Source organism: Salvelinus sp. IW2-2015, linkage group LG6.1, assembly GCF_002910315.2.
Source record: "Salvelinus sp. IW2-2015 linkage group LG6.1, ASM291031v2, whole genome shotgun sequence".
NCBI classification, from domain to species: domain Eukaryota; kingdom Metazoa; phylum Chordata; class Actinopteri; order Salmoniformes; family Salmonidae; genus Salvelinus; species Salvelinus sp. IW2-2015.
In genome coordinates, this window is record NC_036845.1 from 17,326,098 (window position 1) to 17,350,185 (window position 24,088).

At 41.5% G+C, this 24,088-nt stretch overlaps 3 protein-coding genes across 6 annotated transcripts in view; all 3 read left to right on the forward strand.

The window, feature by feature from the left end:
• The first annotated feature begins 717 nt into the window (after window positions 1–717).
• LOC111965254 (ubiquitin carboxyl-terminal hydrolase 5) lies at window positions 718–12,163 on the forward strand. Of its 2 annotated transcripts, none has more exons than XM_070444047.1 (20): window positions 718–997; window positions 1,629–1,757; window positions 2,236–2,302; window positions 2,624–2,751; window positions 3,312–3,457; window positions 3,809–3,993; window positions 4,263–4,357; window positions 4,706–4,899; window positions 5,087–5,158; window positions 5,789–5,879; window positions 6,070–6,195; window positions 6,314–6,490; window positions 8,283–8,425; window positions 8,773–8,861; window positions 9,141–9,326; window positions 9,706–9,849; window positions 10,126–10,268; window positions 10,543–10,693; window positions 11,086–11,170; window positions 11,390–12,163. In XM_070444047.1, exons 1-20 carry the CDS (start codon window positions 890–892, stop codon window positions 11,481–11,483), a joined length of 2,553 nt encoding a protein of 850 aa, XP_070300148.1. In that variant the 5' UTR covers window positions 718–889; the 3' UTR covers window positions 11,484–12,163. The 2 variants fall into 2 exon arrangements, with proteins under 2 accessions (XP_070300148.1, XP_070300149.1); XM_070444048.1 differs by having other exon boundaries at window positions 9,141–9,269.
• Window positions 12,164–12,898: 735 nt separating this feature from the next.
• Window positions 12,899–20,010, forward strand: LOC111965243 (T-cell surface glycoprotein CD4). 3 transcript variants are annotated; one of them, XM_023989314.2, is made up of 9 exons: window positions 12,899–13,047; window positions 14,940–14,987; window positions 15,564–15,743; window positions 15,913–16,050; window positions 16,552–16,803; window positions 16,889–16,993; window positions 17,390–17,538; window positions 17,897–17,964; window positions 19,370–20,010. In XM_023989314.2, exons 2-9 carry the CDS (start codon window positions 14,951–14,953, stop codon window positions 19,437–19,439), a joined length of 999 nt encoding a protein of 332 aa, XP_023845082.1. In that variant the 5' UTR covers window positions 12,899–13,047; window positions 14,940–14,950; the 3' UTR covers window positions 19,440–20,010. The 3 variants fall into 3 exon arrangements, with proteins under 3 accessions (XP_023845082.1, XP_070300147.1, XP_023845081.1); XM_023989313.1 differs by lacking the exon at window positions 12,899–13,047 and adding an exon at window positions 13,060–13,445; XM_070444046.1 differs by lacking the exons at window positions 12,899–13,047; window positions 17,897–17,964; window positions 19,370–20,010 and adding exons at window positions 13,059–13,445; window positions 17,764–17,888.
• Window positions 20,011–21,567: 1,557 nt separating this feature from the next.
• Window positions 21,568–24,088, forward strand: part of LOC111965255 (T-cell surface glycoprotein CD4-like) — an 18,456-nt gene continuing 15,935 nt past the window's right edge. Inside the window, exon 1 of the mRNA XM_023989330.1 lies at window positions 21,568–21,654. The gene's annotated coding sequence lies outside the window, so the exon portion shown is untranslated. The remainder of the gene's footprint in view (window positions 21,655–24,088) is intronic.

The window sequence follows — 24,088 nt, forward strand, 5'->3', positions numbered from 1 at the left end:
GCTAAAATATTATTATAGTCTAGCTTAGTGTACATGCCTACAGTCTACACAAACTCATTCATAACACTGTATAGGCTACACACAAAAAAACATTGTTTCCATTCTTCATAGTCTCCTATTTTTTTCATAGCAGAATTTCTTCAATCAAACTATTTAGGCTATATAGGCCTACTTTACCAACGTCCCACTCACCAAACATCAATCATGGCAGGTCTGAACATGCAACATGTAACATTTTTACCCTGTTTGACTACAAAGTAATTTGTTCATCAGCATTAAAGGTGGCAGCTGATATGACACATCAAATCCTGTATCTTTTTCCATAGTCTATTAATTACAATGAATAGACAATTTCATTTACATATTTGGGGTTTGTGTGAAGTTCTCTTTCCACCCACGCGGTGGCAGTAGTTCATTCGGTGCGTTAAAACCCTGACATTTTCGCCTTCTCATCGTCGAGGTGGCGAGCCCTTAAACATGACCGTAATTACTGAAAAGGTTATGTGTGATATAAAGCAGATGTTGTGTATTTTGCCTGTGCGTTTTATTGTATGTCTTTTTTAGATGTTAAATAACGTTTTAATATAGATTTGATTAATTGGCGATCTGAATTCATACTTAATTCATGTTTCTCTTTCAAACACAACATCGCATAATTGTGCGGTAGTTATACTCTATATATTACGATTACCACGATACCGGGTGCGTGCTATACGCGTTCGGCCTTGAGTCCACACAAACAGGGGGACATCAAGCCATTCATTGGGAGGAAGACAGAGAGAGGGGAAGAGCAATACAAGCAGACAATATTCAAAGCTGGGGAATCAAAAGCTGGGGTCCAAACTCAGGAACAAGTGTCCGATTGGAAGGCAGAATTAGTTAGTTTGAGATGGCGGAGGTAAGCGAGGTTTTRATGTCGGTTCTGTCCACAATTCGAGTTCCGAGGCCCGGGGACCGTGTCCATAAAGACGAATGCGCCTTGTCATTTTCTTCTCCGGTGAGTAACCCATCTTCTCATCGAACGTTATTAGCTTCGTATTAAACCTGTCTTTTATATACGCTTTTTCTTTGGGGCTGTTTTTTTATTTTTATTTGTGTATTACCAGTTATACAGCTAGCTAGGTGGGTAGTTTGCTCGTCACAACAATAGCTAGSTAACGCGTTAGTTAGCTAACGTTACTGTAGCTACATTGAGACACGTTAAYGTTAGCCAGCTAACATCTTTACCATTCAGCTAACGTTAGCTAGCTACTGTAACCAGAGGTTGTCAAATAATTTCAAACTATCATCATGACTAGTTTTCAATGAACTCGAAGGTTACGTAGTTAACCAACGTTACATTTCAAGTTTAACGCTAGCTCGCCAGTTGGCTAACTTTGGCTGTCACTTGACATGTCATTCCAACTGTTTAGCTAACTAACTTGCTAGTTAGCATGCTAGAAAATCACACTGTCATTTGTTGACATGATAATCTTCAGTTATGAGTTGGTCGCGTGGGAAACTTCAACTACTGTACCGTTACATCCAATAGGTTGTTGGGTAAACTAGCATCTGTCCAGTTACCAAGACAGMCAATTTAATGCCTAACCCTTTTAATGTTGTTTTCGCATTTATTTGATCTTTTTTAGGAGAGTGAAGGAGGCTTATATGTGTGCATGAACAGTTTCCTTGGGTTCGGCAGCCAGTATGTGGATAGACACCACACCAGGAGCGGACAGCGGGCTTACCTGCACATCTCCCGGACCCGCAAAGCTCCGGTGAGTTACACGCTGTTCCTTCAAACCTTTTACTGAAGTCTCTGGCTGAGCCTAGCTAGCAATAGAGGCACTTGGGGCGCAGGTAGCCTAGTGGTTAGAGCGTTGGACTAGTAACCGAAAGGTTGCAAGATCGAATCCCAGAGYTGACAAGGTAAAAATCTGTCTTTCTACCCCTGAACTGAAAATAAGAATTTGTTCATAACTGACTTGCCTAGTTAAATAAAGGTAAAATAAAAATAGCGGCCACACAACAAACACATTGAGTGACAAATTTCAGTTGGTATCAAAATTATTGCTCAGTACAAAAGTAATATACCTGACATCAGGCAGCATCTAATGACATCAGGCCAGTTCAGCTTGTTTTAATGGCAGCTACTTCCGTTTGGTTTGCTCAACGTCTCTATAAGAAATTATGAATGAACCACCTTTTCTTGTGGATGGACACAATTCACAAAATTTGAACTGTCATTTTCCCCAGAAGGAAGATGAGGAGAACTCTGGATCCGGTGACCCACCCAAGAAGAAGCCAACCCGATTAGCCATAGGTAACAGCAGAGTTAACAGTAACACATTTCAGACAGGGCTATGACGGTGCAAAGAACCCCGAAGCAGCCTTCAGGTAGCCTGGGTTCCAGTCTGTTTCTACTAACATTCCACTCCTTGTATTCCATGTCATGACAAGCATGTGTTTAGCATATGATACAGAGTGGAATGATAGCTAAACATACTGGTACCCAGGCTAGCCTTCAGGGATGCTGACACCAACACTCGGTTGTAGCCAAAACTTTCAGAAATGACTCTGCCATGATAGATCAATGAAACCTATATTATGTCTATTGACATTCCTCCTCCTCTCTCTATCTCAGGTATCGAGGGAGGGTTCAACGTGGAGCAGGAGCAGTATGAGGAGGAAGTAAAAGTCGTCCTCTTCCCTGATAGACAGGAAGTTACATCCGATGACCTCGCCACCATGCCGGACCTTGTGAGAGAGCGGGTGAGACACTTTGTGGGTGAACACTTCAAGTGTTGCCTCAACTTTGCCAATTATCTCTTAGTGTTGTGCGTTTGTTTGTGTTTAGAAAGAGGCCCTGTCATTGCCATGGGCATGTAGTTTTGAATCCCTTCATTCATAGTTAGTGTGTGCATCGGAAACACGATTCTGCTTTTTTTTTCATTGTCAGAGGGAATGGTCGGGGAGATGGAAATTAATTATAATTTGTACTCTGCAAATTGACCACAGCTAAGGCCAAAAAGAGATTGTATTTGAAAATAATTGAGACAAGATCACTTATTTTTGTTGTTGTAGTGGGGAATACTTGGGAACAGATTTCCTGAAGTAAACTAATTTTAGCTGAATTTAGTATTTTGGGGGACCAACCCCCCCCCCAATTTTTTTTATTTTTACAAAACTTTGAGGGGCAAAAAAAACACTAGCGGGATGGTTTTGGCCCACGGGCAGCCTGTTGACAACCCCTGCTCTAGGTATTACACTTCATATAGATTGACCATGCATTCTTGTTGTAACCACCTATAACCTTCTCTATATCCCTCTAGGTATCTCTAGCCATGGCGGGGCTGATGTCTGCAGACTCAGTGTCTCATGCCCTGCAGGTGCAGCAGTGGGACGGCGAGGTGCGGGCGGARTCCCGGCACGCCGTCGAACTCAAGCAGCTCGACAACGGCACCAAGATCCCTCCCAGGTGAGACGCTGGTTAGGCTAGGTTGTTCTGTGCTGGCATTGGCTAGAATGTCACRAGCGCTCCAGCATTAAAGGAACTTACACGTTGACAATTTTTCTCCTTTTTGCTTCATAAATGTCCATTAATTTCATCATAGACTTGGACCGTATACAAGGTCTGATAGTGTAATTAATAGATTAAATAATGTATGTCAATATGTAGCCTAAATAAATGTTTTGTTGAATGATCATTCATTCTCTATCAATCTCTCATTCTCCCTAAGTCTTCCTCTCCACCATTCGATGATTCTCTCTTTCTCTCTCTACCTCTCCCCTCCCTCCCCACCCCTCTCGCTCCATCCCTGTCTTCCAGTGGTTGGCGGTGTGAGGTGTGTGACCTGCAGGAGAACCTGTGGATGAACCTGTCGGACGGGAGGGTGTTCTGCGGTCGCAGGTATTTCGACGGCTCCGGGGGGAACAACCATGCCCTCCTGCACTTCCAGCAGACGGGACACCCTCTAGCCGTCAAACTGGGCACCATCACCCCCGACGGAGCAGGTGATGGCAACACAATACGAATACTTGGACACTTGAAACAACACAATACCGTTTTATTTACCAAGTGCTTCTCTCTAGTCCCAATATTCCAGCAGTCACCGAATCCCTATTGAGAAGCTTACCCTTATTATTGAAAGGGGAAGATTAAGAAAACACTGGCAAGGAAAAGGACTCTGAGACTGAAGTCTGACTCGAAGACAGTTGTAACTGGGTAAGAGGCTGTATTCTTTCAGATTTTGATGTCTGACTTGCTTCTGTGGCCTTTCCAGATGTGTACTCCTATGACGAGGATGATATGGTACTGGATCCAAAGCTCCCCGAACACCTGTCCCACTTTGGCATCGACATGATGACCATGGAAAAGGTAGGACTGCCGAAATCAATAAAGATACAGGGTCTCGATGGGCAGGCTCTCTCATGCTGCAGTGTTGTGGTTTAAGGACTATTTTTCTTTAGTGACAGACATTTTCCTCCATGAATAAGGACTATACTTGTCCGTACTTGCCTTACCMGTGTTCTAGTGACAAAATKATGTTCAAAGCTGGCCTGGACCCATTTTAAATAGCTCATATTTATTGTGTTATAACAACAAAATGAGCGATGGTGCTCATTGTGGGATCAGTCCTCTCCATCTGGTTCATCTGTCATTGTCTTTCCATCTCCGGTTCCTTCCCCGTTTCTCTCTCTCCTCGACACCTCTCTTCCCATGCAGACGGAGCGTACGATGACAGAGCTGGAGATAGCGGTGAACCAGCGTGTGGGGGAGTGGGAGGTGATCCAGGAGTCAGGGGCCACCCTGCGGCCTCTGTCAGGCCCCGGCCTCACCGGCATGAAGAACCTGGGCAACAGCTGCTACCTGAACTCGGTCATGCAAGTCCTCTTCACCGTGCCTGACTTCCAGAGCAAGTCAGTAACCGTCTATCACTTCTACGTCTCAGTCTGCGTCCCAGATTCAACGCTATTCCTTTTCTAGTGCATTACTTTTGACCAGGGCCCTAYAGGCCCTGACATAAAGAGWAGTTGARACGGATTGTGAAAAGAGTGCTGGGAAATACTCACGAAACCCCTCTGTCGTGTGTGTACCCCGCTTCAGGTACGTCTCCAACATTGACAAGATCTTCGGTGAAGCTCCAAGCGACCCCACCCAGGACTTCAAAACCCAAGTGTGAGTTTCCACCAAATGCTTCTTCTTTTTTTTCAGTGTAACATGCACACACACACACACACACACACACAAACTTAACGTTGTTAACCATTTCGCGTCAAACATAAATAAGGTTTATTAAACCTGCCCTTTCCCAACAACCTTGAGACTACACACACCTGCGTCTGGAAATAGCACAGAGTCGGGGGTTATACCACATGTGTATTCAAAGCTAGTCACACTGGCATACAACTGTTATGGCACACAAATGCATAGTCATTGGCACTGTGAGATGCATGTGTTATGTTTGGATGGACAGTAGGTCATTGTCTAAAGGCCAGCCTTTCTCCACCGGATGTCACTAACTGTTCACTTATCTGAGCAAAAACAATCAATTTCTATGGCCACGGCTAGCATTAGATAAGATACGGGGATGGTAATTGTTAGCAAAAAAATGCAGGCAAAAAAACTATCTGCAGGCTTAGGACCAAATCTCCTTCAACACTTCCCCCTAATTTATAAGAGTTTTAAGAAGTAGAATTTCTCCCGATGGATCAGTAATTCCTGTTTTTATTATCCTCTATTTCTAAATTTTTAAATGGACTTTATTCCAATGTTGTTTTGGTGTTCAACATCTCTTCCTTATTTCAGAGCAAAGCTGGGCTATGGTCTGTTGTCGGGCGAGTATTCCAAACCAGCCCCTGACCCCGGAGAGGGCTCTGAACCCAGCTCTGAACCCAGAGTAAGTGAATGGAAGCACTGGAAGATTGTACGGAAGGTTTCTTAAGTCAGAATGCTAGCAACCGTAGCACTGGCGCCTCAAACACCTGTCTCAAAAAATGACAAGGTTTTTCCAGTTGTGTTTACATTAACCGATTGGGTGTTCACTTTCCATGTGTATTGTCTAAATAACATTTTTTTTTTGTCTCCAGGGTGACCAGGTTGGCATAGCGGCACGCATGTTCAAAGCACTTATTGGGCGGGGCCACTCGGAGTTCTCCACCAATCGGCAACAAGACGCCCAGGAGTTCTTATTACACTTCATTAATATGGTGGAGGTAAAGTCATCCCTCTTTCATCCCATACTCCATCCCTTCTTTCCATCTTCTGTCATCAGATTTTTCCCTACTGTTGTACCCCATTTTCTTAGTTTTGTTTTATTAACCTCCACCTCAGAGAAACTGTCGTTCGGGGGTGAACCCGTCTGAAGCCTTCCGTTTCCTGGTAGAGGAGAGGATTGTGTGTCAGCAATCACAGAAAGCAAAGTACACGCAGAGGGTGGACTACATCCTCCAGCTACCTGTGCCCATGGACCAGGCCACCAACACCGGTGAGGGGCTCATGGGAAATGTAGTTTATTGTGTCAGCGAGTCTACTTCTGCCCCATCAACTGCCCTTGTTTTTTATTGAAGCCTCATTAAATAAGTCAACCAACAAGTTTTTATAAGTCAAATACACTACCRTTCAAAAGTTTGGGGTCACTTAGAAATGTCCTTGTTTTCCATGAAAACATACATGAAATKAGTTACAAAATGAGTAGGAAATATAGTCAAGATGTTGACAWGGTTTTAAATAATGATTTTTAATTGAAATAAWAATTGTGTCCTTCAAACTTTGCTTTCATCAAAGAATCCTCCATTTGCAGCAATTACAGCCTTGCAGACKTTTGGCATTCTAGTTGTCAATTTGTTGAGGTAATCTGAAGAGATTTCACCCCATGCTTCCTGAAGCACCTCCMACAAGTTGGATTGGCTTGATGGGCACTTCTTACGGTCAAGCTGCTCCCACAACAGCTCAATAGGGTTGAGATCTGGTGACTGTGCTGGCCACTCCATTATAGACAGAATACCAGCTGACTGCATCTTCCGTAAATAGTTCTTGCATAGTTTGGAGCTGTGCTTTGGGTCATTGTCCTGTTGTAAGAGGAAATTAGCTCCAATTAAGCGCTGTCCACAGGGTATGGCATGGCGTTGCAAAATGGAGTGATAGCCTTCCTCCTTCAAGATCTCTTTTACCCTGTACAAATCTCACACTTTACCATCACCAAAGCACCCCCAGACCATCACATTGCCTCCACCATGCTTGACMGATGGCRTCAAGYACTCCTCCAGCATCTTTTCATTTTKTCTGCGTCTCACGAATGTTGTTCTTGTGATCTGAATACCTCAAACTTAGATTTGTCTGTCCATAACACTTTTTTCCAATCTTCCTCTGTCCGGTGTCTGTGTTCTTTTGCCCATCTTAATCTTTTCTTTTATTGGCCAGTTTGAGATATGGCTTTTTCTTTTGCAACTCTGCCTAGAAGGCCAGCATCCTAGAGTCACCTCTTCACTGTTGACCTTAGACTGGTGTTTGCAGGTACTATTTAATGAAGCTGCCAGTTGAGACTTGACGCTCTTGTTTCTCAAAACTAGACACCTCTATGTACTTATCCTCTTGCTCAGTTGTGCACCGGGGCCCCCATTTCTCTTTCTATTCTGGTTAGAGCCAGGTTGTGCGCTGTTCTGGTGAAGGGAGTAGTACACACATTGTACGATCTCTGTTTCTTGGCAATTTCTCGCATTGGAATGCCTTACTATTTCCTCAGGAACAAGAAATAGACTGACGAGTTTTCAGAAGAGAGTCTTTGGTTTCTGGTCATTTGAAGCCTGTTATTGACCCAAAAATGCTGCATGCTCCAGATACCAGACTAAGAAGGGCCAGTTTTTTGCTCTTTAATCACGCACCAACAGTTTTCAGCTGTGCTAACATAATTGCAAAAGCGTTTCAATTGAATCGATTTAGCCTTTTTTAAATGATTAAAAAACTTGAATAGCTAACACAATTGTCCATTGGGACACAGGAGTGATTGTTGCTGATAATGGGCTTTCTGTGAACACCTATGTAGATATTCCATAAAAAATCAGCCGTTTTCCAGCTACAATAGTCATTTACAAACTGTTAATTATGTCTACACTGTATTTCTGATCAAGTTTCATGTTATTTTTAATGACTAAAAATGTGCTTTTCTTTCCAAAAGCAATGACCATCTCTAAGTGACCCCAAACTTTTTGAACGCAGTGTATATTCTTTCATAAAATAACATTTTCAAGTAATCCTTCTGCTCTATCAGAGAGCTGCAGGAGCCTGAAGCGTTCGGCCGTAGATGACAGACCTCGCGGAGCCCTGTCCCCCCGCGCTAGTGCGCGCCTGTATCCCGTTCACAGCGTGCATGGCGGCGCTCAGCGAACCGGAGACGCTCACAGACTTCTGGAGCTCCGCCGCGCAGGCCAAGACCACCGCCACCAAGTATGACAGCGCACACGATTCCCTCAGTCRATCAATCTATCAATGAGTTTCCCGGTCAATGAAATGTATTTCCCAACTCCAGTCCCCGAGTACCCACCACAGCACACATTTTTGTTATAGCCCCGGACAGGCACGCCTGATTCAACTTGTCAACTAATCATCAAGCCCTCAATGAGTTGAATCAGGTGAGTTTGTCCGGGGGGGGGTACAACAAAAATGTGTGCTGTTGGGGGGACTGGAGTTGTAAAACACTGAATTAAATCATCCATCAATCAATGCATTTTCCTAGGGAAAATGTAGTTTGTAATTAGTCTCCCTCCCTCTCTCTCTCTTCATCMCTCTTTCAGGACCACCCGCTTTGCCTCTTTCCCTGACCACATGGTTATCCAGGTTAAGAAGTTCACTTTTGGACAGGACTGGGTCCCCAAGAAACTGGGTGAGTCGTCTGCTCTGCACACAGTGTAAACAAGGTCTACATGATCTTCTGTATTGAGTACCATTTTATTTTCATTTACATACACATGCAACATCTACACCTGTGGGTTATCACAGACGATATCAGTTCAATTCAAGTGGGAAATTCCATTGTAGTTGCTTGACAAGTCCAAGGAACAACACATTTTTAAATTACTTTTCCATTAATGTGAGAACTGAAATGTGGGATTAATGTGGCCCAGTCCCTGTCAACTAAATAGATGTTTGTTTGTCCCTGCAGACGTGAGCATTGACGTTCCCGACACACTGGACCTGACTGCGCTCCGTGGGACCGGCCAGCAGCCGGGGGAGGAGCTTCTGCCAGAGGTGGCCCCACCCCCTCTCATGACCCCTGACATGGAGGTCAAAGGTATCCTGGGTTCCCACGGCAACGAGGAGGACGACTCGCTCTACTCCCCACTACTTTGTCAGTCTCTGTCCTTTCTGACCTTTCCTTCCTTCATCCCTTCGTCCCGTCATATTTTCCTTTTCTTCTTTCCCTCTTATGTTTTCTCCATGTTTTTGTGTTTACACCTTTTTTAAAATTTGGTTTTGTATTTTCAGTGAGGTGATGTGAGTTATCATTTCAATTCTATGGTGGGAAAGAGACTTGGTTTTGCTCTTATGGTCCAGAATGAGTTTAATATGGTTTGCCAACGTGGTTTTATTTTGTTGGCCGTCTCCAAATGTCCAGTTTCTCAGCAGTTGTTAGGACCGTTCGTGACATCCTTATTGTTGCTGCTGTCTGTGGAGTGCATCCATATAATTAGACCCCCTCCCCTCCTCACTCTCTCTCTCTCTCTCAGCCCCAGTCCTGGACGACTCCACCGTGTCCCAGTTGTGTGAGATGGGATTCCCACTGGAGGCCTGCAGGAAGGCTGTGTACTATACTGGGAATACTGGAATCGACGCAGCCATGAACTGGGTCATGGGCCACATGGACGACCCAGGTGGGTCACGGAGGAACAGTTGTGCCAAATATACCATCAAACACGTGTGTCTGTCATGGATGTAGGGCTGTAAGTGGGTGGTGTTTGTTGAGAAATCTAAGTGATTTAATTAGATGGTATGGACTGCCATGTGTTTGAACGTGAAGTAGAACCAGTCAGTAATTCCCAGCAATGTTGTTATTCACGTTTTTACAATAGTAATTTCACGACGGCATKTCATTGATTTCATTATGCACGTTATATTCACGTTTCCTCCCCATCTGTGATTGGCTGYAGATTTCTCCGCTCCCATGGTGTTGCCAGGCACCAGCTCCGCTCCCGGAACCACGCCCACAGAGAGCGTTTCTGAGGAGCACCTAGCAACCATCGTCTCCATGGGCTTCAGCCGAGACCAGGCCACGCGAGCACTGAGGGCCACGGTGAGACAGTGTTTCCCTTAACGTTACGACCCTTCACGTCTAGCACTGCTCTAGTGACAGCACTCCTTGATGTTGCTTCAAAGAAATGATACAAAAACTGCAGTGAGATATCACACATGCTCAGTAGCTGTATTCAACTCGTGGAATTTACTGATATGATTAGACMTTTGGCACAATATACTCTATTCTAGCACACGGTTGAAGTTCACACTCATTTGTGCTGCTGGTCAGGTCTCCAACCTTTAACCAAGTGGTCTCTCCTCTCCTCTTCCAGAGTAACGTCCTAGAGCGCGCCGTGGACTGGATCTTCTCCCACCTGGATGATCTAGAGTCCATGGAAGTTTCGGAGGGGGGGCGCTCGGCCGCCGAGAGCGAGGGGTCCAGGGAGCCCCCTCCTGGGCCTAAAGTCCGAGACGGACCTGGCAGTAAGTCAACAGTGAGAGGAAGGGGGTGCGTTCAGTTTGGGTTGGATGTTCAAACATATTTTAATATTCTCCTCAAAGCATCTTTATTTTTTTTATTTTTTTAAGAACAGGTATGCACTCCCGGAAAACAAAGAATATACTTATTTTTTTCCACCTCAACATGTATTGGTTAATGACTTACTCTTTGTGGAAAGCATATTTAAATGTGTTTTGACAATGTGCACAGACTCCAAGTTGTTGTCTGTCCATATCTTTCAATTTGAAAAACCCTCTGTATTCAAATCGATGTCCATTTGCAGCATAGATGCACACTGTCACTGATGTCTCCACTTTGCATGTCTTGCTTTTTCTCCTCTATCCCCCCCACTCCTCTCCCTCCCTCTCTCTTCCAGAGTATGAGCTGTTTGCCTTCATCAGTCACATGGGCACGAGCACTATGTGTGGCCACTACGTCTGCCACATCAAGAARGACCAACAGTAAGCGCCATTCTCTTTCATTTCATATAGAAGAAACCACTCCTTTATACACACACTTGATACATGAATGTCGTTCTACTTAATGCCCACTTCTGTGGTGCACGGTGTTGCTATTGAGATTCTGTGGTTATAACAATCTAGACAAAGCTTTAAAGTACTGTTTCTTGTCGTCTCATGTCTGTCTGTGCCTTTTCTCTTCTCTCACTCTCTCACTCACAGGTGGGTTATCTTTAACGATCAGAAAGTGTGTGCCTCAGAGAAGCCACCCAAGGACTTGGGTTACCTCTACTTCTACCGGAGAGTCACCGAGTGAACGGAGGGGGGCAGAGTTTCACTTCGGGAGGGGAAGAGGGTCGCTAACATGTACACACTGTCACACACTGAGCTACACAGAATGCTCTGACACAAGCTTCTGAACTGACGAATGTAGGGTTTAAATAAATACACTTTTCCTACAGCTATGTACGCAGACACAGGCAGGTGGAATGGATGGGGTGTTTAAAGGAGAAATGTCTTTTATTTTTTTTCACTTTTACAATAAACACAGTAGTGTTGGTGGAAGTCTGCTGGTGTATTCACCCCTTCTAAGTCTATACTCATCTTGCAACTGACACCAATCAACTCATAATAGATACTGGTATCATTATACAGTGTCTAATGCAACAATGTTCTCAACCCCCTCTTCCCTGAACAACATGCCACTCATCTCTTATTGACTAGCATCTGTTGTATTGTCATTGCTTCTTAAGCCAAGCACCGCCTCCGTTCTCTCCCCCTTCTGTGTTCCGACATGGCATTTTCATTAGTTYGTCGTCCACAGTAATAGAGAGAGTTAATATACAAAACAAAATGATAAAATGTGTATAATTAAAAAAAACTAAACCAAACTGGTTCTTTCAAGTGTGTTGAGGGTGATATCTGGCTGATTTTTGTTTTGTTTATTTTGTTAAAATAAGTAACTTTGTTACTTCCGCTGTGACAAAATAAAGATGTGTTTCTGCTGCCCCTGCTTTTTGTGTGATTGTGTTGAGATGAATGACTGGTCGTCTAGTGGCCCTGCTGCACATGCTCAACATCTTCCTGAGGGTTGTTACTTGGTGGTGAGGATGCAATCATAGGTCTTGTCTTCATCACGGGGTGGGAGTGGGATCATTGTGTGGATTGGTGGGGGGTTAATTGGTTGATATCAGTTATACCTGACGCCATACTGCATTGTGACTCATTTTACATTTGCTGTTACTAGGATCTTCAAATAACTCATTTAGTAGTCTTTCAGGTGTGTATATCTTCATGGTCACATGCATGGAAGACCCAAGACCATCCCATTGATTAATATCAGTTTTGCCATTCGATTTATTTGGATAGGCCGGAATAAAGACAATATCCGACTTTTATCTGCTTTAATAGCGTGGTTTTATRAGGTAGATTTTTAAAGKAGGCTACTATTGATRAYGCAAAAGCMCATACTRTATTTACATTAGACGTTCAAGTGGTATCACTGTCAAGTTCACGTTATAAAGGATAATCACAAAGTATGTCACGATACTTGTTAGTTATATGCAGTCAGTCAGCGCAAATGCAGTGTTTCCCATATACAGCACATTTTGAAGATTGCACCTTTAATAGTAAGGAGCCCATTTCCTATGAAGTTGGGTCACTGTGGTGGAAGGTAAATACAGAATCAAATAAGGAGTTTGCAAAGGCACAGGCAGGTAGCATGCGAAAACCCACAATCTTTCCAAAGTGCAGAAGTTTTTTCTTCGATCTCATTCCGCTCTACTGTCTATCCTCAACGCATACTCATTAGTGTATTGTCGCGAAATACATTTTTTTTCTCAGATTTTTGTAACCTAAGACGTTTTGAGAATCCATTTCAGGTAAATTACAAATCAGATCAGGTAATATTAATGTTCCAATATGTTTGTCGGAGCTAGTTCAGTTACATGGGCTATATGTTTTTTTTTACCCAGAGAGGATAGGAGTTTTATTTTATTTTTTTACGTGTGAAATGCTGAAGGCGAGAGGGGACGGATAATCAACTTTTACCAGTTGAATTTATACACAACTATATTGCAGAAATCCACTTTTCTGGACGAAGCCAGCCTATATATTTTGGTTTCATTTTGTTAAGACACTCCCGGACCGGACGAAAATTTCATTAACGCACATGCTTCTTAGTTGGGGTGTGGGAAGACTGAATTCAGGGAAATGGCAGTTAATACACTRAATTTAAACTACCAAACGTCTATTTAGACCGAATCGCCATCTCTTCAAAGTAAGTTACTAATATAGTCCAGTTTGTGACATTCTCTATGAAATGGGCATTTAAGTTATCTGTAATTTATTGTAGTGAGCTTTGAAAATATTGATATATGTCGATTTTAAAGTGTTTAAAATGCATTAAAATGTTCATGATGGTAGTATGATTAACTAAAGAAAATCTACATTTTCATAAAGTTTTTGGCATTTTTATGTTTACTTTTTGAAAATACAAATATTAACAGACAAAAACACCAACAAATCTCAAAACTGACAGGTAGATGCAAAAATGTCGTTTCAGCCTGTGGTGCCTGGCCTTAAAACTGTTGAATCACCACGATCAGTAGGCTATTTATAATGTTCCATAACACACAAGGAAATGTAGRCGGTTTCATTAACTTGAATAATTATATGTGTATCACTGTTTGTGAGTTAATCAAGGTGAGATAATACATCATGATAATACGAATCTAAGAATCATTTGGCTACTGCAATTTTGTAAATTTTGAACATTGTTAAGTAGCCTATAATTGACCTCGGTGAATAGCATGGTATTCAGATATAGGCTTTGTGGAATAATTTAATATTTGAAAGTTATCAAAGATAGTGTTAAGAATTACATCGATATCAAACACCTGATAAAATGTAAAATGTCGATTTCAAGTAGGCATACAGTATCATTATAAATAACTGGGTCTTAATTGAATTAAGTTGGTCAAGTAAAAGGTGAATATTGTAAAGTAGTAAAGCATTGCCCAAATTACAAATACAACTCTAATAAATTATGTTATTATGATCAATCTGAATTAAACAAATAGTGAAAATGAGTTAATTATATACAATTACTATTTACTAAAACAATTGTGGAGTGATAGATTACTTATTGTTATTCAATAAACCATCTTCAGAGGAATATCATTCCTGAAAACATGTAACTAATGTTAYACTGTAAATGATAATATTCACTACCTTTGTTGTTGTCGGTTAGAGAGGCCTACATGCTTATTCATGTTATTATATATGCATCTACCTGTTATTGAAATGTGTCAAATGTTTGGAGTAAGTTCTGAAAATAATGAAAACATAGAAAAGAGACCAGCCCTGCTCAGAAAACTATTATCACATCTCTAGTCGTGCAAAGAAACGTTTGACTCTTTTGACCTTTTTCACAGATAAATGTTTTATTTTTTTAGACATATGTAAATGTTAGAGAGAGAGAGAGAGAGAGAGAGAGAGAGAGAGAGAGAGAGAGAGAGAGAGAGAGAGAGAGAGAGAGAGAGAGAGGAAGTAGCCATGTGGTTACAAACCACAAGTTCGCTCAAACAGAAGCCATGTAAGAACATAAAGTCGAGATTAAACTCTACTTAGAAATATACTTAAGCCAAACAAAGGTTTAAGATCATTTTTAAAGAATATATTTGACATTTTAGATGTTTCAAAAGTGTCAATCTCTCCTTAAAATGTTCTATGCATTTTGACTGCATGAATGTCATTTAAATTTGTATTCCAGATTTCAGATAAATGTCCAATATGAAGACCCTGTCCTGGTTTGTGTTTGGTGGGTAAAGATCTACACTACATGATTGAAATATTAAAATGTTATTGTATTCATTTTATTCTTACTTTACCCCCCCCCCCCCACACACACACACATACACATACACACACACACACACACAGACACACAAACGCACACGAACACGCACACACACACACACCTCTTTCTCTTCTCTCTCTTTCTATTAAATTCAAAGGGATTTATTGGCATGGGAAACATATGTTTACATTGCCAAAGCAAGTGGAATAGACAATTAACAAAAGGGAAATAAACAAGGGAAATAAAATAAGCCGAAATTAACAGTAAACATTACACTCATAATAAATAAAAAATTATATATATTTTTTTCAAATGTTATATTGTTGGCTATGTACAATGTTGTAACAATGTGCAAATAGTATGAAAGGGAAAATAAATGAACAGATATCTCTCTCTCTATGAATTCAATTTCAATACAGTATGCTTYATTGAAATGGAAAGTTAATAATAAATAATAATACAAGTAACAGAAGTACTTTAAWAAAGTGATTGCAGCACTCTCTCTCCCTCTCTTATTCTCTCTCTTTCTCTGCTCAGCCCTGTGTATTCTCCATGTGGTGGGTGAGGTGATCTACAAGAGAATTGGTCTGCCTGTCAATATTGATTGTGGAGTCAAGACGTCTAACAAGGATGTAGAGTGGAAACATAAAGCTGTGGGGCAAAGTGAATCTGTGTTGATCATGGGCATTAAATGGAACAATGGCAAGCAGCGGAAAGGTGGATAGAAAAGAGCTCATTATAAAGAAAGAAATTGGTTATTTCATGAAAAASTGGCAGTAAAAATAAGTGTTTCCTACAATACTGCATAGATCATATGCTGTATAACAAATGTATACATGGGGGTTTGTACGTGTTCATTATAGTCCTTGTCTTTTCCCCATGCCAGGAAATGCTCCCATGGTTGAAAGGGCGAAAATGAGATCGGGCAAGCTGGAAATCTCTGCTCTACAGGGTGGTGACGCCGGACTTTACATCTGTATGGTGGACGGGAAAAAGATGGATCACAGACTCGACATTGTCACAGGTGTCACTCCGCATAGGGTTATRGGGGTGTCTAGCAAGTGAATGTGGACACCAGTCCTGCAAACTAGCAGTTTTTATAGCAGTGATGGTGAAGTGATATTATTATTGCTAGTACAGTTGAATGAYACCACCCAAGCAGATCTGGGTTCAAATACTAYTTGAAATCATTTCAAATGCTGTATCTGTGCTTGATTGAGCTTCCATGTTGCAATGGAACCAATATAAATGTCTCAAAAGTGTAATCCTCACCCACTTAGCACTCCAGGCAGGCTAAAGCAAATACTCAAAGTATTTAAAAGATTTAAAATAGTATTTGAACCCAGGTCTGCACCAGAGGTAAATTCTAATGGCAGAATTCATGTGGCGAAAGCTTCTGTGTTCTCCTTAGACATTTCTCCCTCTGTCTCTTCCCTCCCTATCTTTTCCTCCTCGCTTTCTTGTCATACTCTACCCCTCCCTCTTTATTTTCCCTCTCCCTTTCTCCCTCCCCTGTCTGAACCAGTCAAGGTCCACCCCTCCAATGAACTCATCGAAGGCAACAATGCTATCCTCGAGTGCCAGGTGACAGGAGTGGATCCCTTGCCCAGTGTGGAGTGGCTTAGTCCAGGTGGAAAGGTGGAAGGGGCCCCTGGACGACCTGGCTCTAGGACTGTCTCTTTCAGCTCTGTGGCCCTGTCAGACACAGGAGAATGGACATGTCAGATTACTCAGAATGAGAAGACACACAACGAGACTCAGACCATCAACGTGAAAAGTAGGTAATAGTTGGTTTTGGTAGCATCCCCAATACAACGATGATAAAAATGAATATAACAATGCTTTTGTCTTTTCTCTCCCAGGTTTGTTGACTGCTAAGCCCCTCTTGCCGGTGGAGGGCCAAGATGATGGGCAGGGGCACAGTGTACCTAACTCGGATGTAAACACAGTGACAACTTGCTATCACTGTGAGTATCACTACTTTATGAACACTGTATACTGATTCATAGTTTCATTTTCATCATGGTCAAGGTTTTGGAAGCTCCTACTTTATTCAATCCCTCCTTAACATTGGTAAATTCAGGGTGGGAGGAGGGGCTGTTCAAAAAGTAAAAACAAAAAAATACTTTATTGTTTTTCGTTAATCTAAAGTGATTCAATAAAATCAATTTTTCACAAAACAAACTATGGTACATTCTATCTCCACACCATTTGACAGATAGGGAACAAATCCTAACTTGAGGAACCAGTGCGAAATGCCAAATTTTGAGTCAACCGTGCATTGACGTCAATACGGAGATTTTATGATGTGAATGCCACTTCGAGGTCTTCACTGAGGCGCTCCCTGGTTGTGTGTCTCTCAGGTACCAAAGGCAGCCAGCAGCCCGTTGAGGGGGTGTCCATGCTGGGCTTAAGCCTGTGGGTGTGGGTGGCAGTGGGAGCAGGATGCCTGATCGTGGTCTTACTCCTGGTGACCATTGTTCTCCTGCACCGCAGGAACAAAATAATGAAGGTTAGGAGACAGGCAGGAGGGGAGGGATCAATTAAAATGTCACTGTCAAACTTATAACCCAAAGTGATCTATAAGYAATATATATTTATATATATTTTTTAAGTCCGTGCTACAGAAAGCTGTATCGGTCTGCTAATACAAGACTAGTAAAGGCCCAATGCACTACTGTTGTGAGAAAAGAAAGTATATTTTTATTAATATCTTTTTTTAATTCCGATTTTTCAGGGGGTGCTGCAGCACCCACACTTCCCACGGCTATGTCTATTACCCAAGGAAATATTTGTTTAGTTATATTCAAGTGGAGCAAGTGCTTAACAGCAAATGAAAGAGAAAGACAATACTTGCTTTTCTCCCTCAGAGAAGAGACCGGAAGGTGAAGAACACCAGAGTGCCCCTGAGGTCCAACGACCAYTGCCAGTGTAACCGGTAGCTACTCCATTGCTATATCTAGTAGAATCACAGAAGGGAATTTCTGCACACTGTGTATTCCTGAACGGTCACGTAGACCARTGGTTTTCAAACCTCCCCCTTTATCAAATCAAATCAAATCAAATTTTATTTGTCACATACACATGGTTAGCAGATGTTAATGCGAGTGTAGCGAAATGCTTGTGCTTCTAGTTCCGACAATGCAGTAATAACCAACGAGTAATCTAAYCTAACAATTTCACAACAACTACCTCATACACACAAGTGTAACGGGATGAAGAATATGTACATAAAGATATATGAATGAGGGTTGGTACAGAACGGCATAGGCAAGATGCACTAGATGGTATAGAGTACAGTATATACATATGAGATGAGTAATGTAGGGTATGTAAACATATAAAAGTGGCATTGTTTAAAGTGGCTAGTGATACATGTATTACATAAATATGGCAAGATGCAGTAAATGGTATAGAGTACAGTATACACATATGAGATGAGTAATGTAGGCTATGTAAACATTATATTAAGTGGCATTGTTAGAAGTGGCTAGTGATACATTTTTTTAAATCAATTTTTCCATTATTAAAGTGGCTGGAGTTGAGTCAGTATGTTGGCAGCTGTCACGCCCTGACCTTAGTTATCTTTGTTTTCTTTATTATTTTGGTTAGGTCAGGGTGTGACGAGGGTGGCATGTTTGTTTTTTGTCCTGTCTAGGGGTTTTATATATCTATGGGGTTTTGGTATTGTATAGGGTTTATGTATGTCTAGGTGTGTGTAGTTAGTCTAGGCATATGTAGGTCTATGGTGGCCTAGATTGGTTCCCAATCAGAGGCAGCTGTTGATCGTTGTCTCTGATTGGGGATCCTATTTAGGTTGCCATTTTCCAGTTTAGTTTGTGGGTTATTTTCTATGTTGATGTTGCATGTCTGCACTCGTTTTCATTAGCGCCACGGTTGTTTAAGTGTTATTTGTTTATTAAAAGGAAGATGTATTCACATCACGCTGCGCCTTGGTCTCCTCACTTAGACGATCGTGACAGCAGCAGCCACTCAATGTTAGTGGTGGCTGTTTAACAGTCTGATGGCCTTGAGATAGAAGCTGGTTTTTCAGTCTCTCGGTCCCCGCTTTGATGCACCTGTACTGACCTCGCCTTCTGGATGATAGCGGGGTGAACAGGCAGTGGCTCGGGTGGTTGTTGTCCTTGATGATCTTTATGGCCTTTGTTGTAGCTCTGAACTAGCTCACCTGATTTGCCTATTCAAGTGCTTGATGATTAGTTTACAAGTTGAATCAGGTGTGCCGGCGATGGAAATAATAGTTAAAATATATGGAACTGTGTAATATAAAGTAGTTAGTGATACATTGTCAAGTTTAATATTGTAACACATGTATTTCACAGCACACTAGTGGGTCCACCTCAGAGGACACAGAGAGAGAAGCCTTTGGCTGTACCACGGAAACAGCGCTGATGGAGCGGAGTATTATGGGCTGGACCAGGCTTGATCGACGACACAGGGTGGATGGAAAAATGATAGAGAGAGAGAGAAAAGTAGTCTTGTACAGTTAGAGAGAACCAAAGGGAGAGAGAGRGGGGKGGGTGAGATAATGTAAATGGGCTTATGTCTGTTTCAAAAATATGAATGATGAAATTATATAAACTGAAAATCACGTGTTGAAGAAAGAAACAAGCAATGTTATTCTTACCTGGTTATTGAATGTCATCTGACGTCTTTCCAGCATTGTCAGCATTGCCATCCTCTACTGCATTGCATCTTTGTACTTAGATAATATTCAATGATTATTCATTTTCACACAAAGCCTCAGACTTTGTGTACGGTTTTARAAGGCTTTTGCAATGATTCTTGCTGTTATATTGCTCAGCGTGGCCTATTTACAGACGTTACAATTTTGGCTACTTTATGGCTACTTTAAAAAAAATACCTGCTTGTTATGTTGTGAATTGACATACCTGTTCAATTCATGTGTTTTCTTGTTAAAGGGAATGAACATCATAATAACCAATAAAGCCAATTTTTTGGAGTCTTGTCTCACTTTTAATGAGTATACTTTTTACTTGAGTCTTTTTTAACACTTACTTCAGCCTCCTATCACTTAACTGGTGCAGCAGAGTGCAGACAGCTGTCAGTGACAGTGTAGATTCCAACCATGTCGAGTGATGTCTTGGGAGTGCGAGTCTAGTAAAAAACGGTACGTATGTATGTCTGTGTGTGTAAAAAAACAGTACCAAGTTGTCATACTTGAGTAAAAGTAAAGATACCTTGATAGAAAATGACTCAAGTAAATGTGAAAATCACCCAGTAAAATACTACTTGAGTAAAAGTCTAAAAGTCTAAAACAATTCCATATGTTAGCTTAGACAGCTTAGACTTAGAGGTTTTAAATATATTTAAAACCTCTAAGTCTAAGCTGTCTAAGCTAACATATGGAATTGTTTTAAGATGGTCATGCCATTGATCATTTCGAATTTTAGGACCCTTTTAGCTATCAAAAATTATTATAATTTGTTTTATTATTTAATAAAATATTGACTTTGGCCTTTACTACTATAACCCATAGAAACACATTGAATAACACATTCATAAATGGCAAAAAATAAATATATTCGTATTTTTTTTTTTTTACACATATTATTTTTGTTGGCACAAAACTACCTCCATACTTCCATTAGTTTGTATGTGTTACCTTCAGACGAGTCCAGTGACACTTGTGGKGGTCGTAGAGCAAAACGGAGAACACGGTCGTGTTCGTTAATCTCCCCTTTCCATAGAGTGTTTAAAGGCCAMACTGCTCGGACGCTACACACGTTTTTGTGAGAAGACTGATTTTTGTGATGTCTCCTGGTCTGACAAACACCCGCTGTAGCTCGGCCACCTTCCACCGCAGATGTGGAAGGCTGATATAGGCGGATGCGGTGGATTCAGGCGCAGCCCATGCAAAAACCCTGATATCTCTAGCTTAAACTGACAGATATAAAAAAAAWWWWKTTTTWWKKTWMYTWRRWTKRMSSMMSGGKKSYTWARGRWTWARKKKYMRAARKWAAAAATAAAATAAAAAAAGGAAACGTAATTGCTAAAATATACTTAATAAGTAACAAAAGTAAAAGTATGAATCATTTCAAATTCCTTATATTAAGTGAACCAGACGGCACCAATTTCTTGTTTTTTACATGTACGGATAACCAGGGGCACACTCCAATACTCAGACAATCCTTTACAAAAGAAGCATGTGTAGTTAGTGAGTCCGCCAGATCAGAGGCAATAGAGATGACCAGGGATGTTGTCTCAATAAGTGCGTCAATTGGACCATTGTCCTGGTACTTTTGGGTGTCAGGGGAAATATAGTGAAGTAAAGGTAAAAGTTGTTCAAAAATATTTTTACCACTACTGTGTGTGTGTGTGTGTGTGTGTGTGTGTGTGTGTGTGTGTGTGTGTGTGTGTGTGTGTGTGTGTGTGTGTGTTGTGTGTGTGTGTGTGTGTGTGTGTGTGTGTGTGCTAGCGCGTCGTGCGTGCGTGTGTGTGCGTGTGTGTGACACAGAAGGCACCAGTGAGAGGATCAGAGGGGATCATAGTGCAGTCTAGCTTCCTGTCTCCCTGTGTGTAACAGTGTGTACAGTCTGAGTGATGTCAGACCTGATCTCATCTCTGCACTGGGAGCATCAGACTGGTGAGTACAGCATTACTATATGTGTTTTTCACATGTATGATAAAGATGGATTTGTCAGACTGAGGATAATGTAGAAGCAAATTATTATCTAGAAAGAAACAATAGTTAATTCACTGTGCTAGTACTAAGAATTGTAATAACATTGGACTAAAGGAATCCATAGCTATGGATGAGTGGTACCCAGAGCCATATACACTTTTATCAATCGTATATTCTCTGGTGGCACCTAATGGAGTTTGGAGAATTGACACAATGGCAAAAAGACACAGYGTCTAATAATACAAYGTTAGTGGAATCGTGCGTGTTGCAGGGAGGTTTTAGAACAGCAACAAAAAAAATTGACTTGTGAAATACCTGCCACTATYTCGCAATATGATCCTGACGTAACTGTAAACGAGTGTATGGTCTTTCCACTCACATGACCATCTGTACCTGGACAACTGCCYGAGATACAGTACATGTATATATTGTTGTCAAGTGCAGGGGCTTAGATAGTTGTATGCTTTGTGTCCCTACCTTGACTGCTGGAACCATATATTGGAAGATATAACGGATTATTAACAATAACGGGTTGAGTGTATGTAGGCTACAKCCAACAGAATTGCCACATGCAGGTTATGGCGAATATACTGTGTTTACAGTCCCCCCCAAAAAACTCTTATTGGAACAGTGGTTAGCAGGTCTTGCCTACAGGCTGGAAGACCTRGGTTWGAGACCCACAAGGGGCATTACATTGTTGCCATTTGCAAAAATTGCAACATTGGTGGCAATGGTGGGATGTTGCCTTGGGGGCCATCAGAGAGGGTATTGRTATAGTGAAGCGTGGGGACACGTTCTCCCGAATGGAGGGGACAGTGTAACAAACCTTGCCTAGGTAGGCCTGTTACGATGCTGGGAGACCCGCAAGGGATCTTACACTGTCGCCATTCANGAGACCCGCAAGGGATCTTACACTGTCGCCATTCACTACAATAGTGATTTAAACAATTCTCACACCTTCTTCAGATGCTTCCAGAGTTGTAATGAAATACCGTGTTGAATACTGTCTTTTTCAGGCATGTTGATAGTATTGGGTGATGGCTGGCCAGATGCTATTTGGTGTAAGTTGTATGATTGCTTTGAAGTCAGTGCTTGGTGTGAGTAAGTACACTAATGAGTGCGACTTTTGTTTAGCCCACAGTGTATGCAGAGAAGTCAACTTGGTGTATATCTATCTCTGATTGGGTCGTATTCTAGTCTAGGCCCTCTGTAACAATAACAAGTGTGTTTGCAATAGCAGCATGGGATCGTAGTAACATTTTCATTGGGTATGCCATACATATTTGGTAAAACATGGACTTGTGCTGTAGCAATAGTGTAGCCTCGGKTTTTGTATAGTACTTTGATTCTGAATCTATATTGAGTCATTATTACTGACGGTACCTCTTTAAGGCTTTTATTGTGAAGAACTTAATTATTCCCAGAAGTTACCTGTGTGCGTCCAGAGGGTAAGAGAAGAGCTGATGTTGATGTAATTCYTACTTGGCTGTGAGAACTAATACAAGATCAAGTATTTTACCTGTTGTAACCGTGAGTTACTTAATATAAAGACCCACAAGTCCTCTGGATGAGATTGAATACAATATCCACGATCAAGAAATTAAGTTTACAATAGCACTGGAGTTTGTAAAGTTCTAAGTATTTGTAAGGTGTAATGTAGGCCCATACATATATGTACGTCTCAGTATTGCTGAGGAGCGTTACAAGTTCTGTCTGTTGATGAGGGCTGAGGCCAAGGAAACAACAGCAACTGTGGCAAGAGAGACATGATACATTAGCGTCTTTGGGTCATGTCCCACCTAAAGCTGTTTTAATTTTCTTTCTGGCAGTAGCACAGACTTTAGCTGCGGTCAAGTAGGAATTGGATACAGTTCASCAGTGGGTCCCTCCTTACTTATCATTTGGGAAACAAGTAGCAGTGATACAAGTAGCAAGGATAGCAGGGTTGAAGTCAATTCAAATTGAATTCAGTCACAYAGAGAAGCATTGAGTAAAATTGGAATTGGATTGGAATTTCAGTTTACTTCCTAATTTGACTGAATTGAAATGGAATTKAGCCCAACCCTGAAGGGTARTATTTTTCACTATCCTTTGGAAAAGAATGGTTAGGCCTGCTAGAGATGGTCCGCAAACTCAATCACTCAAATTTTTTATTTTAAATGTTAAGGAACATGAGGATGGTCATGTGAACGAACACAACATTATAGTCATGTACCTGTCCAAGGTAATCGCAATMTGTCACTGTCACAATCTTAAATGTGTGTTTCATTCCAAATGGATGCCAGGAAAGGTCAGTCCCTGAGATCGATGTGATATTTCCAAGATATACATTTGTACGATTGTTAACTAAAACTCAAATGAAAACGAAGCATTCATTGGGTGGGTATAGCATTCA